Below are 23,941 nucleotides of genomic sequence, written 5' to 3'. Positions count from 1 at the left end.
TCAAGAATTAATTTGAAAAAAAGTTACTTGCACGAGGACTATTCAGCGAGATAATGCACATTTGAATCTACATCATGCTTCAGTGACTATCTAAATGTTCTGTTTACATATGCATTAGTAGTACTTTGTAATTAGTTTGCGACATTGCTAACACTGCAAAAACATGGAATGAAGACCTCCACAAGAACAGAATGTTTTACTTGATCGAATGCTAGAAAATGAAGTATTGCTTTTCTTCGTCACAACAAGTAGATATACTGATAAAGGCTTTGACAAAGGGTCATCTGGACTCGAAACATTAACTCTTTTCTGTCCCTACAGATGCTGCCAGACCTGCTGAGATTTTCCGGCATTTTCTCTTTGGTTTCAGATTCCAGCATCTGCAATAATTTGCTTTTATATAGACATATTGATCAATCGCTGCAAGGGATATGGAGGAAACACCCATTTATCTTTTCAGTTCATCTGTGTAGGGGGAGTTTTTGAAATATTAATAAATATGTAAACTCAAGACTGATTCACAGCTTGGCTTCTTTATGAATGATCTCTCTAGTATTTACTACAATGACTTAAATATGTTTGAACCAAGGCTCCCATTCAAACTTCAATGTTACAGTCTTTCCAGAACTTGATACCGTGCACATTGTTCACAGTGAGAACTGAAAAAAATAAGTTAAATGGTGGTTGCAATAATCATTTAGAATGCATTACTGAATCATCAGTTTTTCCATTCCCAGCCTCTGCATTTGGTTCTTATTGTGCTTCCCAACTACATTTTCAGGATGTCAGCTGTTATAATTAAACATTTGTTCAGAAAAGAAAGTGTTCATGTTTTGACTTTTAAAAAGAACACTCATTATTTCCAATACTTTTTTTTTTAAAAAAGAAGCTTTTTACCTGCAATAATTTTCTTTTTTTTTTTTTTTTATAAATGTTTTATTGAAATTTTTTTCCCCAAACAACAATTTTTCCCCTCTTACAAAGCAAACGCAACAATAACAATACAGAAATTTTAAACAATACACAAGTAACAAAACCCCTTTATCTTTGACCTAAACTAAACTCCCCCTCCCCCCCCCCCCCCTCCCCCTGGGTTGCTGCTGCTGGTCATCTGTCTTCCCTCTAACGTTCCCCTAGGTAGTCGAGAAATGGCTGCCACCGCCTGGTGAACCCTTGAGCCGATCCTCTCAGGGCAAACTTTATCTGCTCCAGTTTAATGAACCCCGCCATATCATTTACCCAGGCCTCCAGTCCGGGGGGTTTCGCCTCCTTCCACATGAGTAGGATCCTGCGCCGGGCTACTAGGGACGCAAAGGCCACAACGTCGGCCTCTTTCGCCTCCTGCACTCCCGGCTCTTCCGCAACTCCAAATAGAGCTAACCCCCAGCCTGGTTTGACCCGGGCCTTCACCACCCGCGAAATCACTCCCGTCACTCCCTTCCAATACCCTTCCAGTGCCGGGCATGCCCAAAACATATGTGCGTGGTTTGCCGGGCTCCCGCCACACCTCCCACATTTGTCCTCCACTCCAAAGAACCTGCTCAATCTTGCTCCCGTTATGTGTGCTCTATGTAGCACCTTAAATTGAATCAGGCTAAGCCTGGCGCATGAGGAAGAGGAATTTACCCTGCTTAGGGCATCAGCCCACATACCCTCCTCTATCTCCTCCCCTAGTTCTTCTTCCCACTTTCCTTTTAGTTCGCCCACCGACTCCTCCCCCTCTTCCCTCATCTCTCGGTAAATCTCTGACACCTTGCCCTCTCCGACCCACACCCCTGAAAGCACCCTGTCCTGTATCCCCTGTGTCGGGAGCAATGGAAATTCCCTCACCTGTTGTCTAGTAAATGCCCTCACCTGCATATATCTCAAGAAATTTCCCCGGGGCAACTTATACTTTTCCTCCAATGCTCCCAAGCTCGCAAAAGTCCCATCTATAAATAAATCTCCCACCCTCCTAATTCCCAACTGGAACCAGCTCTGAAATCCTCCATCCATTCTTCCTGGGGCGAACCTATGGTTGTTCCTGATTGGGGACCCCACCAGGGCTCCCCGCACCCCTCTCTGTCGCCTCCACTGTCCCCAGATATTCAATGTTGCCGCCACCACCGGGTTCGTGGTAAACTTTTTAGGTGAGATCGGTAGCGGCGCCGTCACCAGCGCCTCTAAACTCGTCCCTTTACAGGACTTTCTCTCCAGTCTTTCCCACGCCGCTCCCTCACCCTCCATCATCCATTTACGTATCATTGCCACATTGGCGGCCCAATAGTAATCGCCCAAGTTCGGTAGTGCCAATCCTCCTCTGTCCCTACTACGCTGAAGGAACCCCCTCCTTACTCTCGGAACTTTCCCTGCCCACACGAAGCTCGTGATGCTCCTGTCTATTTTATTAAAAAAGGTCTTAGTGATTAGTATAGGGAGACATTGAAATACAAATAAGAACCTCGGGAGGACCATCATCTTAATTGCTTGCACCCTGCCCGCCAGCGATAGAGGCTGCATGTCCCACCTCTTGAAGTCCTCCTCCATTTGTTCTACCAACCGTGTCAGATTAAGTCTGTGCAAGGTTCCCCAGCTCCTAGCGATCTGAATCCCCAGGTATCGGAAGTTTCTTTCCACTTTCCTTAGAGGCAAGCCTTCTATCTCTCTACTCTGGTCCCCTGGATGTATCACAAATAATTCACTCTTCCCCATGTTTAGCCTATACCCCGAGAAATACCCGAACCCCCTCAAAATTCGCATAACCTCTATCATTCCCCCCGCTGGGTCCGACACGTATAACAATAGGTCATCCGCATATAACGAGACTCGGTGTTCTTCTCCCCCTCTAATCACCCCTCTCCATTTCCTGGAGTCTCTCAACGCCATGGCCAGAGGTTCAATTGCCAACGCGAACAACAATGGAGACAGCGGGCATCCCTGTCTTGTTCCCCTATATAGTCGGAAATACTCCGATCTATGTCGACCTGTAACTACGCTTGCCGTTGGAGCCCCATAAAGAAGTCTAACCCAGCTAATAAACCCGTTCCCAAACCCAAACCTCCTTAACACTTCCCATAAATACTCCCACTCCACCCTATCAAATGCCTTCTCTGCGTCCATTGCCGCCACTATCTCTGCCTCCCCCTCCACTGGGGGCATCATTATCACCCCTAATAGTCGTCGCACGTTAACATTCAGTTGTCTCCCTTTTACGAACCCTGTCTGATCTTCGTGCACCACCCCCGGGACACAGTCCTCTATCCTCGATGCCAGTACCTTTGCCAACAATTTGGCGTCCACGTTCAACAATGAAATGGGTCTATAGGACCCGCACTGCAACGGATCTTTATCCCTCTTCAAAATTAACGATATCGTCGCCTCCGACATCGTCGGGGGTAGAGTCCCCCCTTTCCTGGCCTCATTGAACGTCCTCACCATCAACGGGGCCAACAAGTCCACATATTTTCTGTAATACTCCACCGGGAACCCGTCTGGTCCTGGGGCCTTCCCTGCTTGCATGCTTCCCAGTCCCTTAATAACCTCGTCCACCCCAATCGGTGCCCCCAGGCCTACCACCCCCCGCTCCTCCACTTTCGGGAACCTCAATTGGTCCAGGAACTGCCGCATCCCCTCCTCTCCCTCTGGGGGTTGAGACCTATACAGTTCCTCATAGAAGGTCTTGAACACCTCATTTATCTTTCCTGCCCTTCGCACCGTGTCTCCCCTTTCGTCTCTAATTCCTCCTATTTCCCTCGCTGCTGCCCTCTTTCGCAATTGATGAGCCAACAGGCGACTCGCCTTTTCCCCATATTCATACCTCCTCCCCTGTGCCTTCCTCCACAGTACCTCCGCCTTTCTGGTGGTCAGAAGGTCAAATTCCGTCTGGAGTCGTCTCCTCTCCCTGTACAATTCCTCCTCCGGGGTCTCTGCAAATTCCCTATCCACCCATAAAATCTCCCCCAGTAATCTTTCCCTTTCCTTGGCCTCTGTTTTCCTTTTGTGGGCCCCAATGGAGATCAGCTCTCCTCTGACCACCGCTTTTAGTGCTTCCCATACCACTCCCACAGGGACCTCGCCGTCGTCATTGACCTCCAGGTATCTCTCAATACACCCCCGCACTCTTGCACACACTCCCTCATCCGCCATCAGTCCCACATCTAATCGCCAGAGTGTTCTCTGCTCCCTTTCCTCTCCTAATTCCAGGTCCACCCAATGTGGGGCATGATCCGAAACCGCTATGGCTGAGTACTCGGCTTCTTCCACCCTAGAGATCAACGACCTTCCCAAAACAAAAAAATCTATCCGGGAGTACACTTTATGGACATGGGAGAAGAAGGAATACTCCCTAGCCCTAGGTCTAAGAAATCGCCATGGATCCACTCCCCCCATTTGGTCCATAAACCCCTTAAGTACCTTGGCCGCTGCCGGCCTTCTTCCGGTCCTTGAGCTGGATCTATCTAGCCCCGGGTCCAGCACCGTATTAAAGTCCCCTCCTAAAATCAAGTTTCCTACCTCCAGGTCCGGTATACGCCCCAGCATCCGTCTCATAAATCCCGCATCGTCCCAGTTTGGGGCATACACGTTAACCAACACGACCTCCATTCCCTCCAGCCTGCCACTCACCATTACATATCTACCTCCGCTATCTGCTACAATGTTCTTTGCTTCAAATGCGACCTGTTTCCCCACCAAAATGGCCACCCCTCTATTCTTTGCGTCCAGTCCTGAGTGGAACACCTGTCCCACCCATCCTTTCCTTAGCCTAACTTGGTCCGCCACCTTTAGGTGCGTCTCTTGGAGCATAACCACGTCTGCCCTTAGTCCTTTCAAATGCGCGAGCACTCGGGCCCTTTTTATCGGTCCGTTCAGGCCTCTCACGTTCCACGTGATCAGCCTCACTAGGGGGCTACCTGCCCCCCTCCCGTGTCGACTAGCCATTACCTTCTCTAGGCCAGTCCCATATCCCGCCTCCGCGCTCCCGCTCGCTCCCCCAGCGTCGCACACCATCCCCGCCCACCCACTCTTTAGCCATTTCCTTTTGGATTTCCGCAGCAGCAACCCAGTTGTCCCCCCCCCCCTTCTCCCTCCCTCCTCCCCTCCCCGCTAGATTGCAATAATTTTCTATTGATCCCAGAATGCAGGAGGGAGCAGAGCTTATAAGTAGCAAATTATGTCAAGTTGTGTAAAAGGGTGGGCTGTCAATCAATTTCTAGATACTGGGGGCATGAACCATTGTTCACGGTTTTGATTACTTTCTATAGACGTGTTGGGTTCCAATAACTGGCTACCAGGAACTACCAATAGATGTTTATTACCAGTAAGAGCAGCTCTTACATGCTGTGTCGCTGTCCATGCTCCAGGAGAACGCCTGAGCTCCCCAACAGGTGACCCCTTTTGTACCCATACATCTTCTCCATTTAAGTTGGGACAACCGGTAGCACTGAGGGGTAACAATGTAGGAGAACCGTCACAAAGTAAAAACTATTTGCATATACAAAATTAAACAGGGCTAACAATACATAACTATTAGAATGTGCACAATACTGATTGGGCTACTGCAGCTGGCACATTGCCCATCATGTCTCTCTCTCTCTCTCCTCCACCCCCCCCCCTCCGCCCCCCCCCCCACCCCAAGACTCCACTTAAAACAAAATCTATTTGTAGGCCAGTTCATCACATTTTAAAATTCATTTATGGGATTTGGGCATCGCTGGTTAGGCCAGCATTTATTGCCCATCCCTAGTTGCCTTTCAGAAGGTGGTGATTGGTTGCTTTCTTGAACCACTGCAGGGGCTGGTTTAGCACAGTGGGCTAAATAGCTGGCTTGTAATGCAGAGCAATGCCAGCAGCGCGGGTTCAATTCCCGTACCGGCCTCCCCGAATAGGCGCCAGAATGTGGCGACTAGGGGCTTTTCACAATAACTTCATTGAAGCCTACTTGTGACAATAAGCGATATTATTATTATTATTCTTCAGGTGTAGGTACCACGTTGTCCATGAACCATGGATTTGGTTGGCTCAAGCGCCCTGATTGTACCGGTTAGTTGTGCCCAAGATGCTATGGGTTGGTGTCTTGAGCGTGAATGGCATCAGGAGGCGGTACGGTGGCACAGTGGTTAGCACTGCTGCCTCATGGCACCGAGGACCCGGGTTCAATCCTGGCCCTGGGTCACTGTCCATGTGGAGTTTGCACGTTCTCCCCATGTCTGCGAGTGTCTCACCCCCACAACCCAAAGATGTGCAGGCCATGCTAAATTGCCCGTTAATTGGAAAAAAATAATTGGGTGCTCTAAATTTTTTTTAAAAAGTGAATGGCATCAGGTGACCTTGTAGTATACCCCAAGGCTGCATGGCTTGCCGAGTTGGCCTCTGGAGGGGCATCCAGGGCCTGGATTGCAAGCTAAGTGCATGGGTGCAGTGGTGGTTCAGATATTTGAGGGAGGCGACTCTGGTTTCGTACATACGGAGTACTATCGTAGGAAACCACATGACTGTGTACCACTGTCAATTTATCGTGGCCATGTATGGTCAAGATTATGACCGTTTAACCAGGTTTTAGAGCAGTGTGCGAATCTCATGGAGAAGCGTCTTTGAGGACTCGCACGGCTAACACTTTAAGGGCAGCACGGTAGCATTGTGGATAGCACAATTGCTTCACAGCTCCAGGGTCCCAGGTTCGATTCCGGCTTGGGTCACTGTCTGTGCGGAGTCTGCACATCCTCCCCGTGTGTGCGTGGGTTTCCTCCGGGTGCTCCGGTTTCCTCCCACAGTCCAAAGATGTGCAGGTTAGGTGGATTGGCCATGATAAATTGCCCTTAGTGTTCAAAATTACCCTTAGTGTTGGGTGGGGTTACTGGGTTATGGGGATAGGGTGGAGGTGTTGACCTTGGGTAGGGAGCTCTTTCCAGGAGCTGGTGCAGACTAGATGGGCCGAATGGCCTCCTTCTGCACTGTAAATTCTATGATAATCTATGACTCGGGCCAGCCTTTCATAATGACTTCATGGAGTTGTCTGCATATGAGATCCACCTGTAAGGCATCCTTAAAGTTCCTTGAATCAACAAGAGAGGACCAGTACTATCATGGTGTCAATGCCTTCTTCCCAATCTGCCTGGTTAGTGGTAGGTAGAAAGGCTCTGTAAAGACTATCAGCAAGGTACAATTCCTTACTACATTGTCGACGACATTGAGGTTGTCACACCGAAGCTTGAGCTTAATGCGCTGTAGTTGTGCAGGTGCAGTGTGAAGAGGCCTTTTAAGAATAGTGATGCGTGGCTGATGATCAGTCCGTGTTGGGAGGCATCTTCCGATAGTACGAGGACTCGAATGTCGAATATTGTAGCACGAGAGGATCTGAAAGTGTCTGCTCGAGCTAGTTAAACGCAACACTATGGTGCTCCTGCCAACTATCCAACATCTTGGTGGAGGAATGGACGAAGAGGTCCAGTGACCTCTTTGTAGGAAGGAATGAACTGGGAAAGATAATTTGTCATATCAAGAAAGCGCTGCAGAGCGTGTGGTCCTCGGGAATAGCCATCTGTCGTACAGCCGTTGTTTTGTCTGGACATGGCTTCACACCATTGGCTGTGAGCAAGTGCCTCACATAAGGAACTTGGTTGACCCTGAATCTGCATTTAGCAGGATTGAGCTTTAACTGTGTGGTTCTGATTCTGTTGAGAACTAGTCAAAGACATACATCATGTTCTTACACAGTACAACCCCAGACCAGAATGTCACCAACGATCATTTTGCAGGGCTGTACTGCAAAGAGCTGCTCCAAGCAAAGTTGGAAAAACTCATTGCCAGTGGAGATTTCATAGGGCATACAGAAGAAACGATATCTGCCCAATGGAGACATGAATGCGGTGAGATTTGATGATTCTTCATCCAGCAGGATTTGCCAGGACCTGCACTTCGCATCCAAAATGAAGGCCTGTTCCAGCATCTTCATAAGGTGATGAGGTCTGAGCAGTGCATTATTCAGGCGGACTAGGTCAATACAGATCCTGACCACGCCGTCTTTATTTTTTACTCTAGCCACCATAGCAAAAATCCATTCTGTGGCTTTGTCTTTGGGGTAATGACATCCAGTCTTATCGTGCAGTCCAGCTTATCAATTACTTATTGCTGGGACCCTTCTCAAAGCAGACTGCGGATAGAATCAAGTCATCTACTCTCAAATGATGCATTACAAGTAGCTTCTCTTTTAAAAAAAAAAAATAATTTTTATTAAAGGTTTTCCTAAAATATCAATAACAAAATGAGAAAGAAAAAAGAACCCAACAGGGTTACGTACAAAACACAATCTAAAAAAGCAACCCCCCAAAACCCTCCCCCCCGTACATAAATAATAAATTAACATTAACACCCCGACTTAACACAACAGGTGCATCCACCCCCTCAAACCCTCCAGTGTAAATAACATAAACAAAAATAAAGTGAATCTCTTCTCCGCCCCCCCCGCCCCCCCTCGCTGCTGCTGCCATTGACCAATGTCTATCGTTCTGCCAGAAAGTCTAAGAACGGTTGCCATCGCCTAAAGAACCCTTGTACCGACCCTCTCAAGGCGAATTTCACCCTCTCCAATTTAATGAACCCTGCCATATCGCTGATCCAGGATTCCATGCTTGGGGGCCTCGCATCTTTCCACTGAAGGAGAATCCTTCGCCGGGCTACCAGGGATGCAACGGCCAGAATTCCGGCCTCTTTCGTCTCCTGCACTCCCGGCTCCTCTGCCACCCCAAATATTGCGAGCCCCCAGCCCAGTCTGACCCTGGATCCTACCACCCTCGACACAGTCCTCGCTACGCCCTTCCAAAATTCCTCCAGCGCTGGGCATGCCCAGAACATATGGGTGTGATTTGCTGGGCTCCCTGAGCACCTAACACACCTGTCCTCACCCCCAAAGAACTGGCTCATCCTTGTCCCGGTCATGTGTGCCCTGTGCAGCACCTTAAAACTGTGTGAGGCTGAGCCTCGCGCACGAAGAGGAAGAATTCACCCTCCCTAGGGCATCTGCCCACGTTCCCTCTTCGATCTCCTCTCCCAACTCCTCCTCCCACTTACCTTTCAACTCCACCACCGAGGCCTCCTCCTCCTCCTGCATAACCTGGTAAGTTTCCGAGATCCCCCCCCCCCCCCCCCCCCCCGAGAGCACCCTGTCCTGTACGGTGTGTGGCAGTAGCTGCGGGAATTCCACCACCTGCCGCCTGGCAAACGCCCTTACCTGTAAGTACCTAAAGGTGTTCCCCGGGGGAGCCCGTACTTCTCCTCCAGCTCACGAACGTCCCGTCCACAAACAGGCCCCCAACTTTCGTATCCCTACCCTGTGCCACGCCAAAAACCCTCCACCTGTTCTTCCTGGGGCGAACCGGTGGTTCCCCCATAATGGGGTCCACGCCGGGGCCCCAACTTCTCCCCCTATGCCGCCTCCACGGTCCCCAAATATTGAGGGCCTCCACCACCACCGGGCTCGTGGTATACCTCCTTGGAGGGAGCGGCAGCGGCGCCGTTGCCAGCGCCCCCAGATTCGTACCCACACAGGACGCCGTCTCCAGCCACTTCCATGCAGCCCCCTCCCCCTCCATCACCCACTTGCGCACCATCGGCGCATTGGCGGCCCAGTAGTAGCCACAGAGGTTGAGCAGCGCCAGCCCCCCCATCTTTACTCCGCTCCAGGAACAGCTTTCTCACCCTCGGAGTCCCTCGCGCCCACACAAACCCCATTATACTCCTGTTAACCCGCCTGAAAAAAGCCTTCGGAATAAACACGGGGAGGCACTAGAACAGGAACAAAAACCTTGGGAGCACCATCATTTTGATTGACTGCACACTACCCGCTAAGGACAGCGGCAACGCGTCCCACCTCTTGAACTCCTCTTCCATTTGTTCCACCAGCCTTGTAAAGTTAAGCCTATGCAGGGCCCCCCCCAGCTCCTGGCCACCTGGACCCCCAAATATCTGAAGCTCCTCTCCGCCCTTTTTAGTGGGAGCTCGCCAATCCCCCTCTCCTGGTCTCCTAGCTGAACTACGAACAGCTCGCTCTTCCCCATATTGAGCTTGTACCCCGAAAAGTCCCCGAATTACCTAAGGATCCTCATTACCTCTGGCATTCCTCCCACCGGGTCCGCCACATACAGCAGCAGGTCGGCAGCATAAAGTGACACCCTATGCTCCTGCCCACCCCGCACCAACCCCCTCTAGTTCCTCACAGTGCCATAGCCAGGGGTTCAATCGCCAGTGCGAAGAGCAGGGGGGGACAGGGGACACCCCTGTCTCGTCCCTCGGTGCAACCGAAAGTACTCGGACCTCCTCCTATTTGTGGCCACACTCGCCATCGGGACTTCATACAACAGCCTAACCCACCTGACAAACCCCTCCCCAAACCCGAACCTCTTCAGCACCTCCCACAGGTACCCCCACTCTACCCTATCGAAGACTTTCTCAGCGTCCATTGCCACCACTATCTCCGCCTCCCCCTCCCTCGCCGGCATCATGATAACGTTCAAAAGCCTCCGCACATTCGCGTTCAACTGTCTCCCCTTCACAAACCCCGTCTGGTCTTCATGGATGATCTGCGGCACACAATCCTCAATCCTCGTGGCTAAGACCTTCGCCAGCACCTTGGCATCTACATTTAGCAAGAAAATCGGTCTGTAAGACCCACATTGCAGGGGACCCTTGTCCCGCTTCAGGATCAAGGAGATCAGTGCCCGGGACATCGTCGGGGGTAAAGCCCCCCCTCTCCCTTGCCTCATTAAAGGTCATAACTAACAGCGGGCCCAACAGGTCCATATATTTTTTATAGAAATCGACCGGGAAACCATCCGGCCCCCGTGCCTTCCCCGCCTGCATGCTTCCTATCCCTTTGGACAGCTCCTCCAGCCCAATCGGGGCCCCCAGTCCCTCGTCCACCTTTGGAAACCTCAATTGGTCCAGGAAACGGCCCATCCCTCCCTCCTCCGGGGGGGGGGGGGGGGGGGGGGGGGGGGGGGGGGGGGCTCGGATCGGAACAATTCCTCGCAGAAGTCCCTGAAGACCCCATTGATGCCAACCCCACTCGCGCCCCCCCCCCCTATCCTTAACTCCCCCGATCTCCCTAGCTGCGTCCCGCTTCCGAAGCTGATGCGCCAGCATTCGGCTTGCCTTTTCCACATACTCGTAGACCGCCCCCTGGGCCTTCCTCCACTGCACCTCCGCCTTCCTGGTGGTCACCAGATCGAATTCGGCCTGGAGGCTACGCCTCTTTCTCAACAATCCTTCCGCATACCTCCTGTCTACCCTCACCACCACCCCCACCAGCCTCTCCCTCTCCCCCCGCTCCTTGTGGGCCCTAATGGAGATCAGCTCTCCCCTCACCACCGCCTTCAGTGCCTCCCATACCATCCCCACTCGGACCTCCCCGTTGTCGTTGGTCTCCAAGTACCTCTCTATACTTCCTCGGACCCGCTCGCTCACCTCCTCGTCCACAAACAGCCCCACCTCCAAGCGCCACAGCGGGCGCTGGTCCCTCTCCTCCCCCATCTCCAAGTCCACCCAATGCGGGGCGTGGTCCGAAATGGCTATTGCTGAATACTCGGTATACAAGTAGCTTCTCAATGGTGTTGCTGTTGAATAGGTCTTTATATTCCATCATTAATGGAGCCTGGTGCTGAAGTATGTGTATGGCTGGGACAAGGTGGATTAACCCCAGTGTGATGTTGCTCCAAAGACCCAAAAGCAGTTTCATATTTTGGTCAATAACAATAAACTGAAAACTATCTACACCATGAGGTCCACGTGTGCAGGGATTTGGTGCCGCAAATGAGCCGATTTTCCGCAACAACTGCCTGGGTAAGGCATACCCTTTGTTCCCGTGTCCATCTTTACTTTTCGTCTTGCCTTGCTGCAGGCACTGTTTAATGTGTGAAAATTTTAACCTTCTTTGTAATGGTGTCTGCGCGCTGCTGTTTTGAGACTCCGCAAGTAGTTGACTCTGATTACACTACCAATTAATTTACCTTGTTCGTGCTCCAGAACCTGAGGAACTGACTGGCTGTGGTGTGGCTGTTGTCATGGGAGGGCTGTTGTGGCTTGGATCTGCAGCTTTTCGCGAAATGGTTCCATCTGACTTACTTGTTACAGCATTTACCAAATGCCAGACATGTGGTTCTGTTCCGAGTGATGGCTGCCGCAGTTGAAGAAGGGCGTGCCCTGTACCATGAAAACCTGTTTCTCACTTTTGCTGCTTCTTTCTGACTGCTCATTCAGCATAAAGATGCTGATGGAAGATTCCACGGTGAAACTTTTCTCGAAAAGCTGCTGCTTACAGACATCACCACTATGGACCCCACACAATGTGACCTCTCACCAACTCGTTGATGAATGTGCCAAACATGCATTCAAAGTCGCAGCATATGACTGAATAGACTAATCAAACTTTTGGTTGGTTATACTGAACACATGTCTATCCAGTATGATGTTTTTTATGATGCATTATGTGCTCAAACTTTTTCAGCAATATTTTGGCATCCTCCTTCTCTTCCTGTTTGAAAAAAAAAAGACTTATTTCTCAACTACTTTGGGATCTGCTAAATTTAGGAGTGTACACGCCTGTATCTTCTTTGATTTGTCCAATAGGTCGGCACCACAATAGATATGCCACTCTTATTTGAATTGCGTCCAGTTGTCTACACTGTTTTCATCATGATGTGGAGATGCCGGCGTTGGCCTGACGTGAGCACAGTAAGAAGTCTTACAACACCAGGTTAAAGTCCAACAGGTTGTTTCAAACACTAGCTTTCGGAGCACTGCTCCTTCATTCACCCGAGGAAGGAGCAGTGCTCCGAAAGCTAGTGTTTGAAACAAATCTGTTGGACTTCAACCTGGTGTTGTAAGACTGCTTACTGTTTTCATCAAACACGGGTGGGTCGATACGGTGAGGTTCCTGTGCCTTCTGCCAACTCCAGACACCATGTAGAAGTGTTGGGTCTGAATAACTGGTGAGCAGGGACCAACAACTGTAGATGTTTATTAATAGTAACTAAGCAGCTCTTACATACTGTATCTCTGCCCTCATTCCAGGGAAACTCCCACATTCCTGACATGTTTTGTACCCACGCCATCAACAACATCCATGTGACCACCTGGTCTACAATTTATTTAACTGGCAACAATATGCCTTGGAATCTGCAGACTCGAAGATGTGTCTTCTAATATGAACAGGCTTAAAGGAGGACATTCTTCGATGGATTTCTAATATAAGAACTACACCACACCGCTTAGACAAGTGGCTGCCTTTAATTGGAAATGTAACACTGGCCATTTGCTTAACATGTATTAAGCTCACTGTAAATTTTAAGCAGTTTAAACAAATTCCATACACTTCTTAGGTATTTATCACCCGACACCATTTAAATGCATCCCTCTATATCTGTGAAACGTTCATTTTTTTATGCTTTGGGAATTCAAACTATTTGGGGTTAAATTGGGATTGTTTAGTCACAGGGATCAAAGAATCATCAGAAACAGACATGCTACAAAAATCTGGCTCATTCATGTAGACGGGAGCACATAGCCTGGAACTACTTGATCTTGCTACGAATGCATGAAGGTGAATAAAAATATTTTAAATTTGCTAGCTTTAAACGTTTTTTTGCTCTAGTGTTGGTCTCAAAAATGAGGCACTGACGATTGAATTTCATGTAATTAATCACATTGATTTTACCATCCATTTATGTTGTGCTGATGCCAATATGCTTGGTATAAGCTTTGAAGACGGTATTTAGGTAGTGTAATCTGCCTTTTAAAAAAAAATGCAGCAAGTGTCAAAAGAATTTACAAAATATATTTCAGTTCCTTCAGTTTATTCGCACCTGCTGTTGACTGCCCATTTTTGAATTTTAGTTTTCTGAAATTAACTTGTGTATTTCAATGCAGTCCAATACTTGATACTTCGTTGATCACAAATCAGTTGTGATCTGTTGAGGATGAAATTTGATCCTGGTGGATAACTCTACATTGATGCTCCTTTTGGGGGGCATGTTATAAAAGAATGAGAGTGAAAGCTGGGGTTTGAAATGGGGGTTGGGGGGGGGGGATTCACTGATTATATTTGTCAATCAAGAAAATAATACCAAGAAAAAGAAATAGAATTAATTTTAATCAACAATTTCAGTGTCCTTTCCTTAAACTCAAATATATAGCCTCAAAATAAGGTATCAACAAAAAGACAAACTACACTATTGTGTAAAACAAATCAATCTGGTGTGTGTGTGGACGAAAAGTTGGCAAGTTTTTGGCATTCATGTGGTTTATTTTTAATTGTCTATATCACTGGCTAACAACAATGCGAAAAAGAGAGCCAAATGTGGAAGTCTCCCCGTCAGTACACAGCTTTTCCACCCACATCCTCAGCTGTGCCTCCTTGTGGAGATCTGTAATTAAAAGCCTAAAGATGACCATGAAACCATTGTCGATTGGTTCACCAATTCCTTTCAATAAGGAAATATGCCACCCGTACCTGGTCTGGCCTACATGCAACTCCAGACCCACAGCAATGTGATTCACTCTAAAATGCCCTCAGAAATGGCATAGCAAACCACCTGGAGCTGAATCAGGCCGAGTTGCGCACAGAAGTACACCTTAAAAAGGGCCTCACACCACACATCCTCATCCAAAATAGGTCCCAGCTCCCCCTCCCACTTTGTTCTCACCTGGCCCAGCGAGACAGCTTCTATTTACATGATCTGCCGGTAAATAGTTGAAATAATAATAATCTTTATTAGTGTCACAAGGAGGCTTACATTAACACTGCAATGGAATTACTGTGAAAATCCCCTAGTCGCCATACTCGGGCGCCTGTTCGGGTACACACAGAGAATTCAGAATGTTCAATTCACCTAATGCTCCCAACCCAGATTCCACCAGCAAAAGGAATCTTCAAAGCAGGGAAGATTTGTGGCACTAAGGGAAATGTGGGACTTGGCTGCCGGACAAAATTACATAATTGGAAGTAGCGGACCAATTATGGTCCTGACAGTTGAAATTTTGCTGATAGCTCCTCCAAAATGGTAAATCGTCCCTCCATCAAGAGATCCCCAAAATACTAAAGGCCCTTTCCTTCCCATGGCGTAAAAGTTGCATCCAAATCCAATGGCATGAACAAACGGCCCTCGCAGATAGGGACCAATGACATGGTGCTCAGCTTGTAATGCTGCCTAAACTGCTTCCATATCCTTAAAGTAGAAGTCACCACCATGTTCGTGGAATATCTCGCCGGGGAGAATGGGGGCACCAAAGCCCATAAACCCGAGCCCCTACACAAACTCCCCCCATATGGAATCGGACGGACCACAGTTATACGTTTTCAAGATGAGGGAGATAAGAGGCCTGCGAAAGTATTGGGCAATGAATCCCCGACCAAAGAATCATTGAACATATCCACTATCAATGGCACCAACTGGCTCGCAAACCTCTAATAAAATCTGCCAGGCGCCTTACATGTTTGCATCAGCCCAATACTCTTCAGCACATCCTCAGGGGTTAACGGAGCCTCCAACTCCTCCTTCCTCTCTCTCCCCATCATTGGGAAGGACAACCCATCTATGAATTCTGACATGTCTGATCCAGTCCCCAGAGGCTTTGATCTATAGACATCCCTGTAAAAAATGCCGCAACTTCTTCCCTTGGGAGGGTCACCAAGCTGTCGCCAAGCCCCTAATCTGTACAATCTCTTGGGAAGCTACATGCCACCTCAGCTGGTGAGCCAAAAGAAGACCTGCCTTCTCCCCGTACTTCGAGCGCCGCAGCTGGCCAATTGCTTTCCCTATGGACGGATCAAACTGCATTTGCAGTTGCTTCCAAGTTGCTAGCAACTCTGGAGTAGAGTCCTCAGAATAGTGGCAATCCATCTCCAAAATCGCACCCATCAGTCACTGCTGTTCCGCCCTCAGTCATATCTAAATGTGCCGTATAGATTACCTCCCCTCTTACACCGTCTTAAGTGCCTCCCAAAGTGTGGAGGGGGAGACCTAATCGTTCCTATTAAACTTAATATATTCCTCTTTGGTCGCAGACACGCGCTCACAAAACCGCTTTTCCGCTAGTAATGCCTCATCTAACCTCCACGGCAGGCGTTGAATGGCATCCATCTCCAGCATAAGGTCCACAAAGTGTGGAGTATGATAACAGTACTATTGCCGAATATTCCCCCCTATTAACACAAGGGAGCAAGGACCTACCCAGTAGAAAGTCAATCCTGGAATAGACCTTGTGCGCATGGGAAAAGAATGAAAACTGCTTATCGCTTGGGTGCAGAAATGTTCATACCTCCCCCCATATCTGCTCTCTATCGGAGACACAGTGGTCAGCACTGCAGCCTCAGCGCCAGGGATCCGGGTTCGATTCCAATCTCGTGTGACTGTGGAGTTTCACTTTCTCCGTGTCTGCATGGGTTTTCTCCAGGTGCTCTTGTTTCCTTCCACATTCCAAAGATGTGCAGGTTAGGTGAACTGGCCATGCTAATATTGGCCAAAATGTTAGGAGGGGTTATACATAGAACATGCAGTGCAGAAGGAGACCATTTGGCCCATTGAGTCTGCACCGATCCACTTAAGCTCTCACTTCCACCCTATCCCTGTAATCCAATAACCCATCACTAACCTTTTTTGAACAGGTTTGTTTCGATGTCACTAGCTTTCGGAGCGCTGCTCCTCCCTCAGGTGAGGAAGGAGCAGCGCTCCGAAAGCTAGTGACATCGAAACAAACCTGTTGGGACTTTAACCTGGTGTTGTAAGACTTCGTACTGTGCTCACCCCAGTCCAACGCCGGCATCTCCACATCATGGCTAACCTTTTTTGGTCACGAAGGGCAATTTATCATGGCCAATCTACCTAACCTGCACGCCATAGGACTGTGGGAGGAAACCGGAGCACCCAGAGGAAACCCACGCAGACACAGGGAGAACGTGCAGACTCCGCAGACAATGACCCAACAGGGAATCGAACCTGGGACCCTGGCGCTGTGAAGCCACAGTGCTATTCACTTGTGCTACCGTGCTGCCCAAATGGGGTAAGGAGCAGGGGATTAGGCCCATGTAGGGTGATCCATCGGAACAAAGGCCGGTGCAGACTCGATGGGCCGAATGGCCTCCATCTACACTGTAGGGATTCTATAAAGGCCAGATGTGCCTTCGCCACTCCTGGTGCGTATCTAGATTGCGAGTGAAAGCCAACAGATTCTTAATAAATGCCAAATTTACCAGTACCATCAAAATACTGTCAGAGACCCACTGACCAGCATGTATCTGCCATTAGGCTCCGCCACGATCCTGGTGACCTTAACGAAAATAGCCTTGTCTCGGGGCCCTTCCATCAAAGCCTGAGAGAAGCACAAGGGGCTGGTTTAGCACAGTGGGCTAAGAGAGCTGGCTTGTAATGCAGAACAAGACCAGCAGCACGGGTTTAATTCCCCTACCAGCCTCCCCGAACAGGCGCCGGAATGTGGCGGCGAGGGGCTTTTCACAGTAAATTCATTGAAGCTTACTTGTGACAATAAGCGATCATTATTATTATGTCCCACCCACCCCCTCCGCAATCTTTCTGTTCTCTTATCCACAAGTGAGTCTCCTGCAAAAACGCCACATCTGCATTTAGATTCCTTAGGTGTGCAAAAATTCTTGACCACTTAACTGGGCCACCCAACCCCCTTACGTTCCAGGTGACCAACCGAATTGGGGGTCTCTCTCGCTCCTCCTCTCCCCCCCCCCCCCCCCCCCCCAACTGCAATCAGCCATTTCCACCGTCAGGGAGTAAGTAAAAATTCAAAATGTAGAGGCCAAAGACCCTCCCAAGGTGACTGCCAAATCCCCCCACCCCTGCAGAGTAAAACAGAGGTCCGACCGTTACCATCAGCAAACTAATCCCCCCCCCCCCCCCCCCCACTCCCACCCAAATACACAAACTGAAACGAAACCCAAGATCCAAACTTACTCCTCCAAAGCTCCAAACCAGACGCCAAGCCTGCCAAACCGGTTCAACGTCTGCAGCACCACCCCCATCTCACTTAGTTCACTAGCCTTCTCCCCCCCCCCAACAAACAGACAATGCCCATTTCAGGGATAAAATATTCCTCACATTACAGTCCTCATCATAAACATTCCCCATCAACCCCACAAACAGAAAAACAAATATGAACTATATACAGTATATCCCAACACCCTTCCAACCCACATTAAAATAATTTTCTAAAAAAGATTATTCTTTTCCAATTAAGGGTCAATTTAGTGTGGCTTTTGGGGTGTGGGGGCGAAACGCACGCAAACACAGGGAGAATGTGCAAACTCCACATAAACAGTGACCCAGGACCGAGATCGAACCTGGGACCTCGATGCCATGAGGCAGCAGTGCTAACCACTGCACCACGGTGCTGCCCCAAGTCCATGCTTTTTAATAAAGGTGTCTGCTTCCTCCGGTGCCTCAAAGTAGTAGTCATAGATTATCATAGAATTTACAGTGCAGAAGGAGGCCATTCGGCCCATCGAGTCTGCACCGGCTCTTGGAAAGAACACCCTACCAAAGGTCAACACCTCCCCCCATCCCCATAACCCAGTAACCTCACCCAACATTAAGGGCAATTTATCATGGCCAATCCACCTAACCTGCACATCTTTGGACTGTGGGAGGAAACCGGAGCACCCGGAGGAAACCCACGCACACACGGGGAGGATGTGCAGACTCCGCACAGACAGTGACCCAAGCCGTAATCGAACCTGGGACCCTGGAGCTGTGAAGCAATTGTGCTATCTTCAATGCTACCGTGCTGCCTTTGACTCATATGTGACCCACATCCTTGCTGGGTACACAACACCGAAACAAACTTCTTTCTTAAACAGAACAGCTTTAGCCTTATTAAAGGCTGCACGCTTCCTCACCAGCTCAACCCCCTGTCCTGGTAAATCCTCACAAGGTTGAGCAGAAAAATGTTGACTGATTTGAGGTTAACATCACCATGACGAAGCTGATCATTGAATCTAACCAGTCTGTTCTCATTAATTACGAGAGATCTCAGCAAGGAGGCTCTGAATGTACTACGAGTTGCTCGAAGTACAACAGACCGCTAGGCAGTGCAACAGTGACTACGGAGTTTGTGGCCATTAAATTTAGAGTACCCAATTAATTTTTTCCAATTAAGGGGCAATTTAGCGTGGCCAATCCACCTAGCCTGCCCATCTTTGGATTGTGGGGGCGAAACCCACACAAACACAGGGAGAATGTGCAAACTCCACAAGGACAGTGGCCCGGGCCAGGATCGAACCTGGGACCTTGGCGCCGTGAGGCAGCAGTGCTAATTACTGCACCGTCATGCTGCCCTGGAGTGAAAAGTTCTCACAGGTATTCAGGAATGTGGGGTTGAGGTTATATCAGCCAGCCATGGCCTTATGAAATGGTTGAGCTGGCTCAAAGGGGTGAGTGGCCATCTCCTGCTCCGAATCAGTATGTTTGTACATAGTCGCACTGAACTGTTCTCAACCATGTAGGGTACAGCCACAGAAGAGGTAAACATGTTTTATTAGCTTCCATGTCCTAGACCTTGGAACCATAGTCGGAAGAAGGGGCTTGGAATTGTAAGGATCCCAGGTCTCAAGTTGGCCCCTGAATCGCCTGCCCTAGTTGCGGTAGGCCTGGAGCAGCACAGACATTCCTAATGAGGGTATTTTTGGGGCAGGAAGCGTGCGGAGAAGAGGAGGTGTTGTGGTGTGCGGGCAGGCATGCGGAAGGTGGGGCGCGTCCACAGAGTGGGCATGTGTGGAGGGTGGGGCTCCCAGTGTGCACGGAGGATGGGTGGGGGCAGTGTGCACAGGGGTGGCTCCAGTGTGCCTGCATGCAGAGCACGCAGCGTGCAGAGCAGGCCCAGTGTGATTGCGTGTGTTGTGGGCGGCGGCGGCGGCGGGGGGGGGAAAGAGAGCGAGCAGCCCAGTGGGCACGTGTGACCCGTCGCGCGCATGCGGGTGTGGGGTGGTGCCTCGGAGTGCACATGTGCGTGGATGTGGAGGGCGCGCACTCCAGTATGCGTGCACCTGTGCTGGCTTTGTGGTTGGAGATTATGATTTGATACAATTCTGCTGCTGATGGCTCACAGAACCTACCTAATGAGCAGCTCGATCTGTTCTCAATCGATGCCATGTGACATGTGGCAATGCCACACAACATGGAGTGTGTGGTCAGTGTGAAGATGGGACATTGTCTTCACAAGGGCAGCACGGTAGCCTTGTGGATAGCACAATTGCTTCACAGCTCCAGGGTCCCAGGTTCGATTCCGGCTTGGATCACTGTCTGTGCGGAGTCTGCACATCCTCCCCGTGTGTGCGTGGGTTTCCTCCGGGTGCTCCGGTTTCCTCCCACAGTCCAAAGATGTGCAAGTTAGGTGGATTGACCGTGATAAATTGCCCTTAGTGTCCAAAATTACCCTTAAAGTTGGGTGGGGTTACTGGGTTATGGGGATAGGGTGGAGGTGTTGACCTTGGGTAGGGTGCTCTTTCCAAGAGCCGGTGCAGACTCGATGGGCCGAATGGCCTCCTTCTGCACTGTAAATTCTATGATAATCTATGAAGGACTGAGTGGCAGTCACTCCTACCAATACTGTCAACAGGTAGATTTGAGAGGACAGTCAAGAAGGGTTTTCCCCTCTTATTGATTTTCTCATCATCATCTGCTGCAAGCCCAGTCCAGTGGGCATGTCCTTCAGAATGCAAGTGACCCCCCCAAAAATTTCTCCCTATACTCTCTCAAATCCTTCAAGACATTTCACAATAAATATTTTGCATAAACTGCTATATTAGCTTCCAATTAAGGTTTAGATAAAGAAATTCCTAGAGTTCATTTGGTCTTATTTTTCAAGATTACCAACCCATTATCTTCCCAATACAGCATCAGGTCACTTTTTGAGTCATTCCAGTGTCCTGCCTTTTCTTGCTGGCAACCTGATCATCCCTAAATGTGCTCTTCACAAACCTGAAGCAGTGCCGGCTTAGTCTGTTACCTAAACACATAATTTAAACATAAAACGGCAGGATCAAAATAGGTTACTGCAGTCCACCTGGCTGGTCAATCTCATAGTTTTATGTTTAATTTTTATACCTCAAGTTAAACTGTGAATGTCTATTTGCAAATTAAAGAACATGTTGTTCCTCAATGCCCAACGGTTCTCTCTTCTGCATTATCTCTAGGATCTCCACGCACCCTTATATTACCGTAACTAGAACTCTACGCCTGCTCCAGGCTTGGCCTAACTTCTGAGGATTTTAATTTAATCAATTTGTTAATGTGATTCACATCCTATTTGCTTTATCGTCAACTCTAATCTGTTTAGACTTGGTGTGCATTCCTAGGTTTCTTCCAGTTCCCACCTGGGAAGTTCTATTCCATCCTGGGGTACACATGCCACCTATTTTCAATCTGAATAAACACCAGCCTGCACTTATCCATATTAGGCTTAATTTCCCTTTGATCAACTGCATAATATATTATTGCGCAGGAAATGCAAATGGGTAGTTTATAACATTTAACGAAGTACTGAAATAAAAATGTTTTGTTTTTATTTGAAATCCCTTACCATCAGCAAGTTTACAGCAGTAGCCATCAATAAAATTCCTTAATCACAGACTTCCCAAGCTATAATTCAACAGGTCAGAAATATGTGAGGCCACTTCCTGCCTCCAACCCCCCAACCCCATCTGCCATCCCGCCACCATTCAAATGGTTTAGCACAGAGGGAGGCAAAAAAATCAAGAAACCAAATTAACCAGTTAATGATTAATTAACTGAAAGCATTAATACTGGCACCACTTCCTCTGGTGCCATTTGAGACACACACAACACATAGAGACACCCTACCTGAGCATTGAAGTTTGACATGGTAGTTGTCTCTATATCCTTTTTTCCCAAGATCTCCATCTTCACTGGTGCGCTTGGAAAGCTATAGGCAAAATACTCAAGGAAGTCTGGTAAATACGCAGCAGCTCCATGAACAATACCCATAACATAATAGGCTGCAGAGTTATTATTCTCACTAAATGTTAGGTTCACAAACTCCTCTGAAAATCTCTCCATCTCCGCAAAAGATAGGGAAGAGAGTTCATCCATGTAGGCATGCACCACTGAAGCTCCTCCATTAGGCTGGTCTTCTATGTGGATAAATCTCCTGAATTCCAACAGATCTAGTCTTGAACCTTTATTTTTAATAGTGGAATCTTTGCACAAGTTAGGGGGATGTTCACTGCTTTCTACTGGCACACTTTCGGGCATTCCATCTTCTTGGTACAGAATGGCTAGCCTATTCCCATCTTCTATTGAAGTCACTTGCTGTTCTTTGATTTCTGACATTAGCCCTGAACAAATTGTTTGAATAGATTTGCTGCACATTTTGGGCTGTTTCCGTTTTTCACTTTCCTTGTGTTTCTTTTTCTTTTTCTTCTTTATTTTTTTAAACTGGAATTCTTCTGTACTAAGTTTCCGTTTTTCACTGTTACCTGCAAGCAGATGAAACAGAAAATATCTATAGCTTCAACAAATTTGTGACATTTTTTTCAACCGTTGTGAAATTTCAAGTTTTAACAGAACAGTAGAACCAAATTACCTATTTCCTGTAGGCTCTTCAATTTCAATCAGGTTTACATATGTAGCTTTTCTCAAACTATTTGCTATGTCTTGTTAATTGTTTTCCTTGTTCTTTTGGACGGTTTTCCTACTTCTTCCCTATTCTGCATTTCTTTCTTCTTCATACCTCAGTTAGAACGCATGAACCTGCATACAGAATACTGCCAAAATTGCTGTTGATCCAGCTGCAAGAAGAACTATAGGAATGGCCTGAGGTGATATTCTTCAAAACAATTAAAACTTCTACTTAGAGCTGAACTCAATGGTTCAATCACCATAGCAGGGAATCTACTAATTCTATATACGGAAAATGTGCCACCACTGCTTAAACATAATATTAAGTTCAAAATCTACAAATGTTAGTACTGAATAAAATACAATGAGAGGTTAGGCAGCCATTTGAGCCTATGGATTCTACCCAATTCCTTTGAAAACCAGGAAATTATCCTCCAGACAGGAAACAGCATGAATAATGTAAAACGTTCCATGCACACCTGCCTTAGGTGTTCCTCCTTATCACACCAAAGAATGCAGAGCTTGACATTCAATCAAATAGATATTAGTAAATCAATGTAGTGCAGAATCTAAAGACTGCACCAAAGCTTCAGGAGAAAAATGATATGCAATGTAATATACCTGGACATCCAAAAGGTCTTTAACAAAGTTCTCTGAAAAAGGATACAATTTTAGCTTAAAGTAGAAAGAGATCTTTGTAGTTTTACTGCTCAACAAACTCACTGTGGAGCAGCGATCGATAACGTTAAAGCAAGAGCAAACCCAAATAGTCAAAAATTATAATTCAAATGAAGTCATGCATATGCAGTACAGAGCTCGCCTGCTGCTTTAGTTAGAGGGGGGCAAAAGACTCAAATCTTAGAATTAGTGCAGTGGGGAGTTAAGACTGATTCCTAGCATTAGAGAAAGAGGTTATGTGGAAAGGCTGAAAAATATTTTTCTTCAGATTTTAAAGGAACGGTCTAAGAGGAGAAATTAGAAATACACGGCAGTAAATGGCAGCAAGGAAATAACTTGTATTTACATAGGATTATATAGGAAATGCAGCACAGAAACAGGACATTCAGTCCAACCAGTCTCTCAGAGTTTATGCTCCGCATCTTATCTCCTCTAAATCTCCCATTGCATTTCTCTATTCTCTTCTCCATGTTTGTGTCTAGCTTCACATTAAAAGCCTCAGTACTACTCACTTAAACCACGCCATGTGGTAGTGAGTTCCATAGTCTCACCACTCTTTGGCTAAGGACTTTCTTCTGAATTCCTATTGAATTTCTGATATTGATGACCGCTTGTCATGCTCCTTCTTCAGCAGA

The 23,941-nt window shown here is 48.0% G+C and overlaps 1 protein-coding gene across 1 annotated transcript in view; it reads right to left on the bottom strand.

Moving 5' to 3' along the window:
* LOC140387961 (lysine-specific demethylase RSBN1L-like) overlaps positions 1-23,941 on the bottom strand; it is a 79,081-nt gene that overhangs the window by 38,563 nt on the left and 16,577 nt on the right. Inside the window, exon 2 of the mRNA XM_072471350.1 lies at positions 21,852-22,486. Within this exon, the coding sequence (XP_072327451.1) occupies positions 21,852-22,486 (635 nt within the window). The remainder of the gene's footprint in view (positions 1-21,851; positions 22,487-23,941) is intronic.

The sequence above is a fragment of the Scyliorhinus torazame genome, chromosome 13 (assembly GCF_047496885.1).
Source record: "Scyliorhinus torazame isolate Kashiwa2021f chromosome 13, sScyTor2.1, whole genome shotgun sequence".
NCBI lineage: Eukaryota > Metazoa > Chordata > Chondrichthyes > Carcharhiniformes > Scyliorhinidae > Scyliorhinus > Scyliorhinus torazame.
This window is presented reverse-complemented; position numbering and strand designations above follow the sequence as displayed.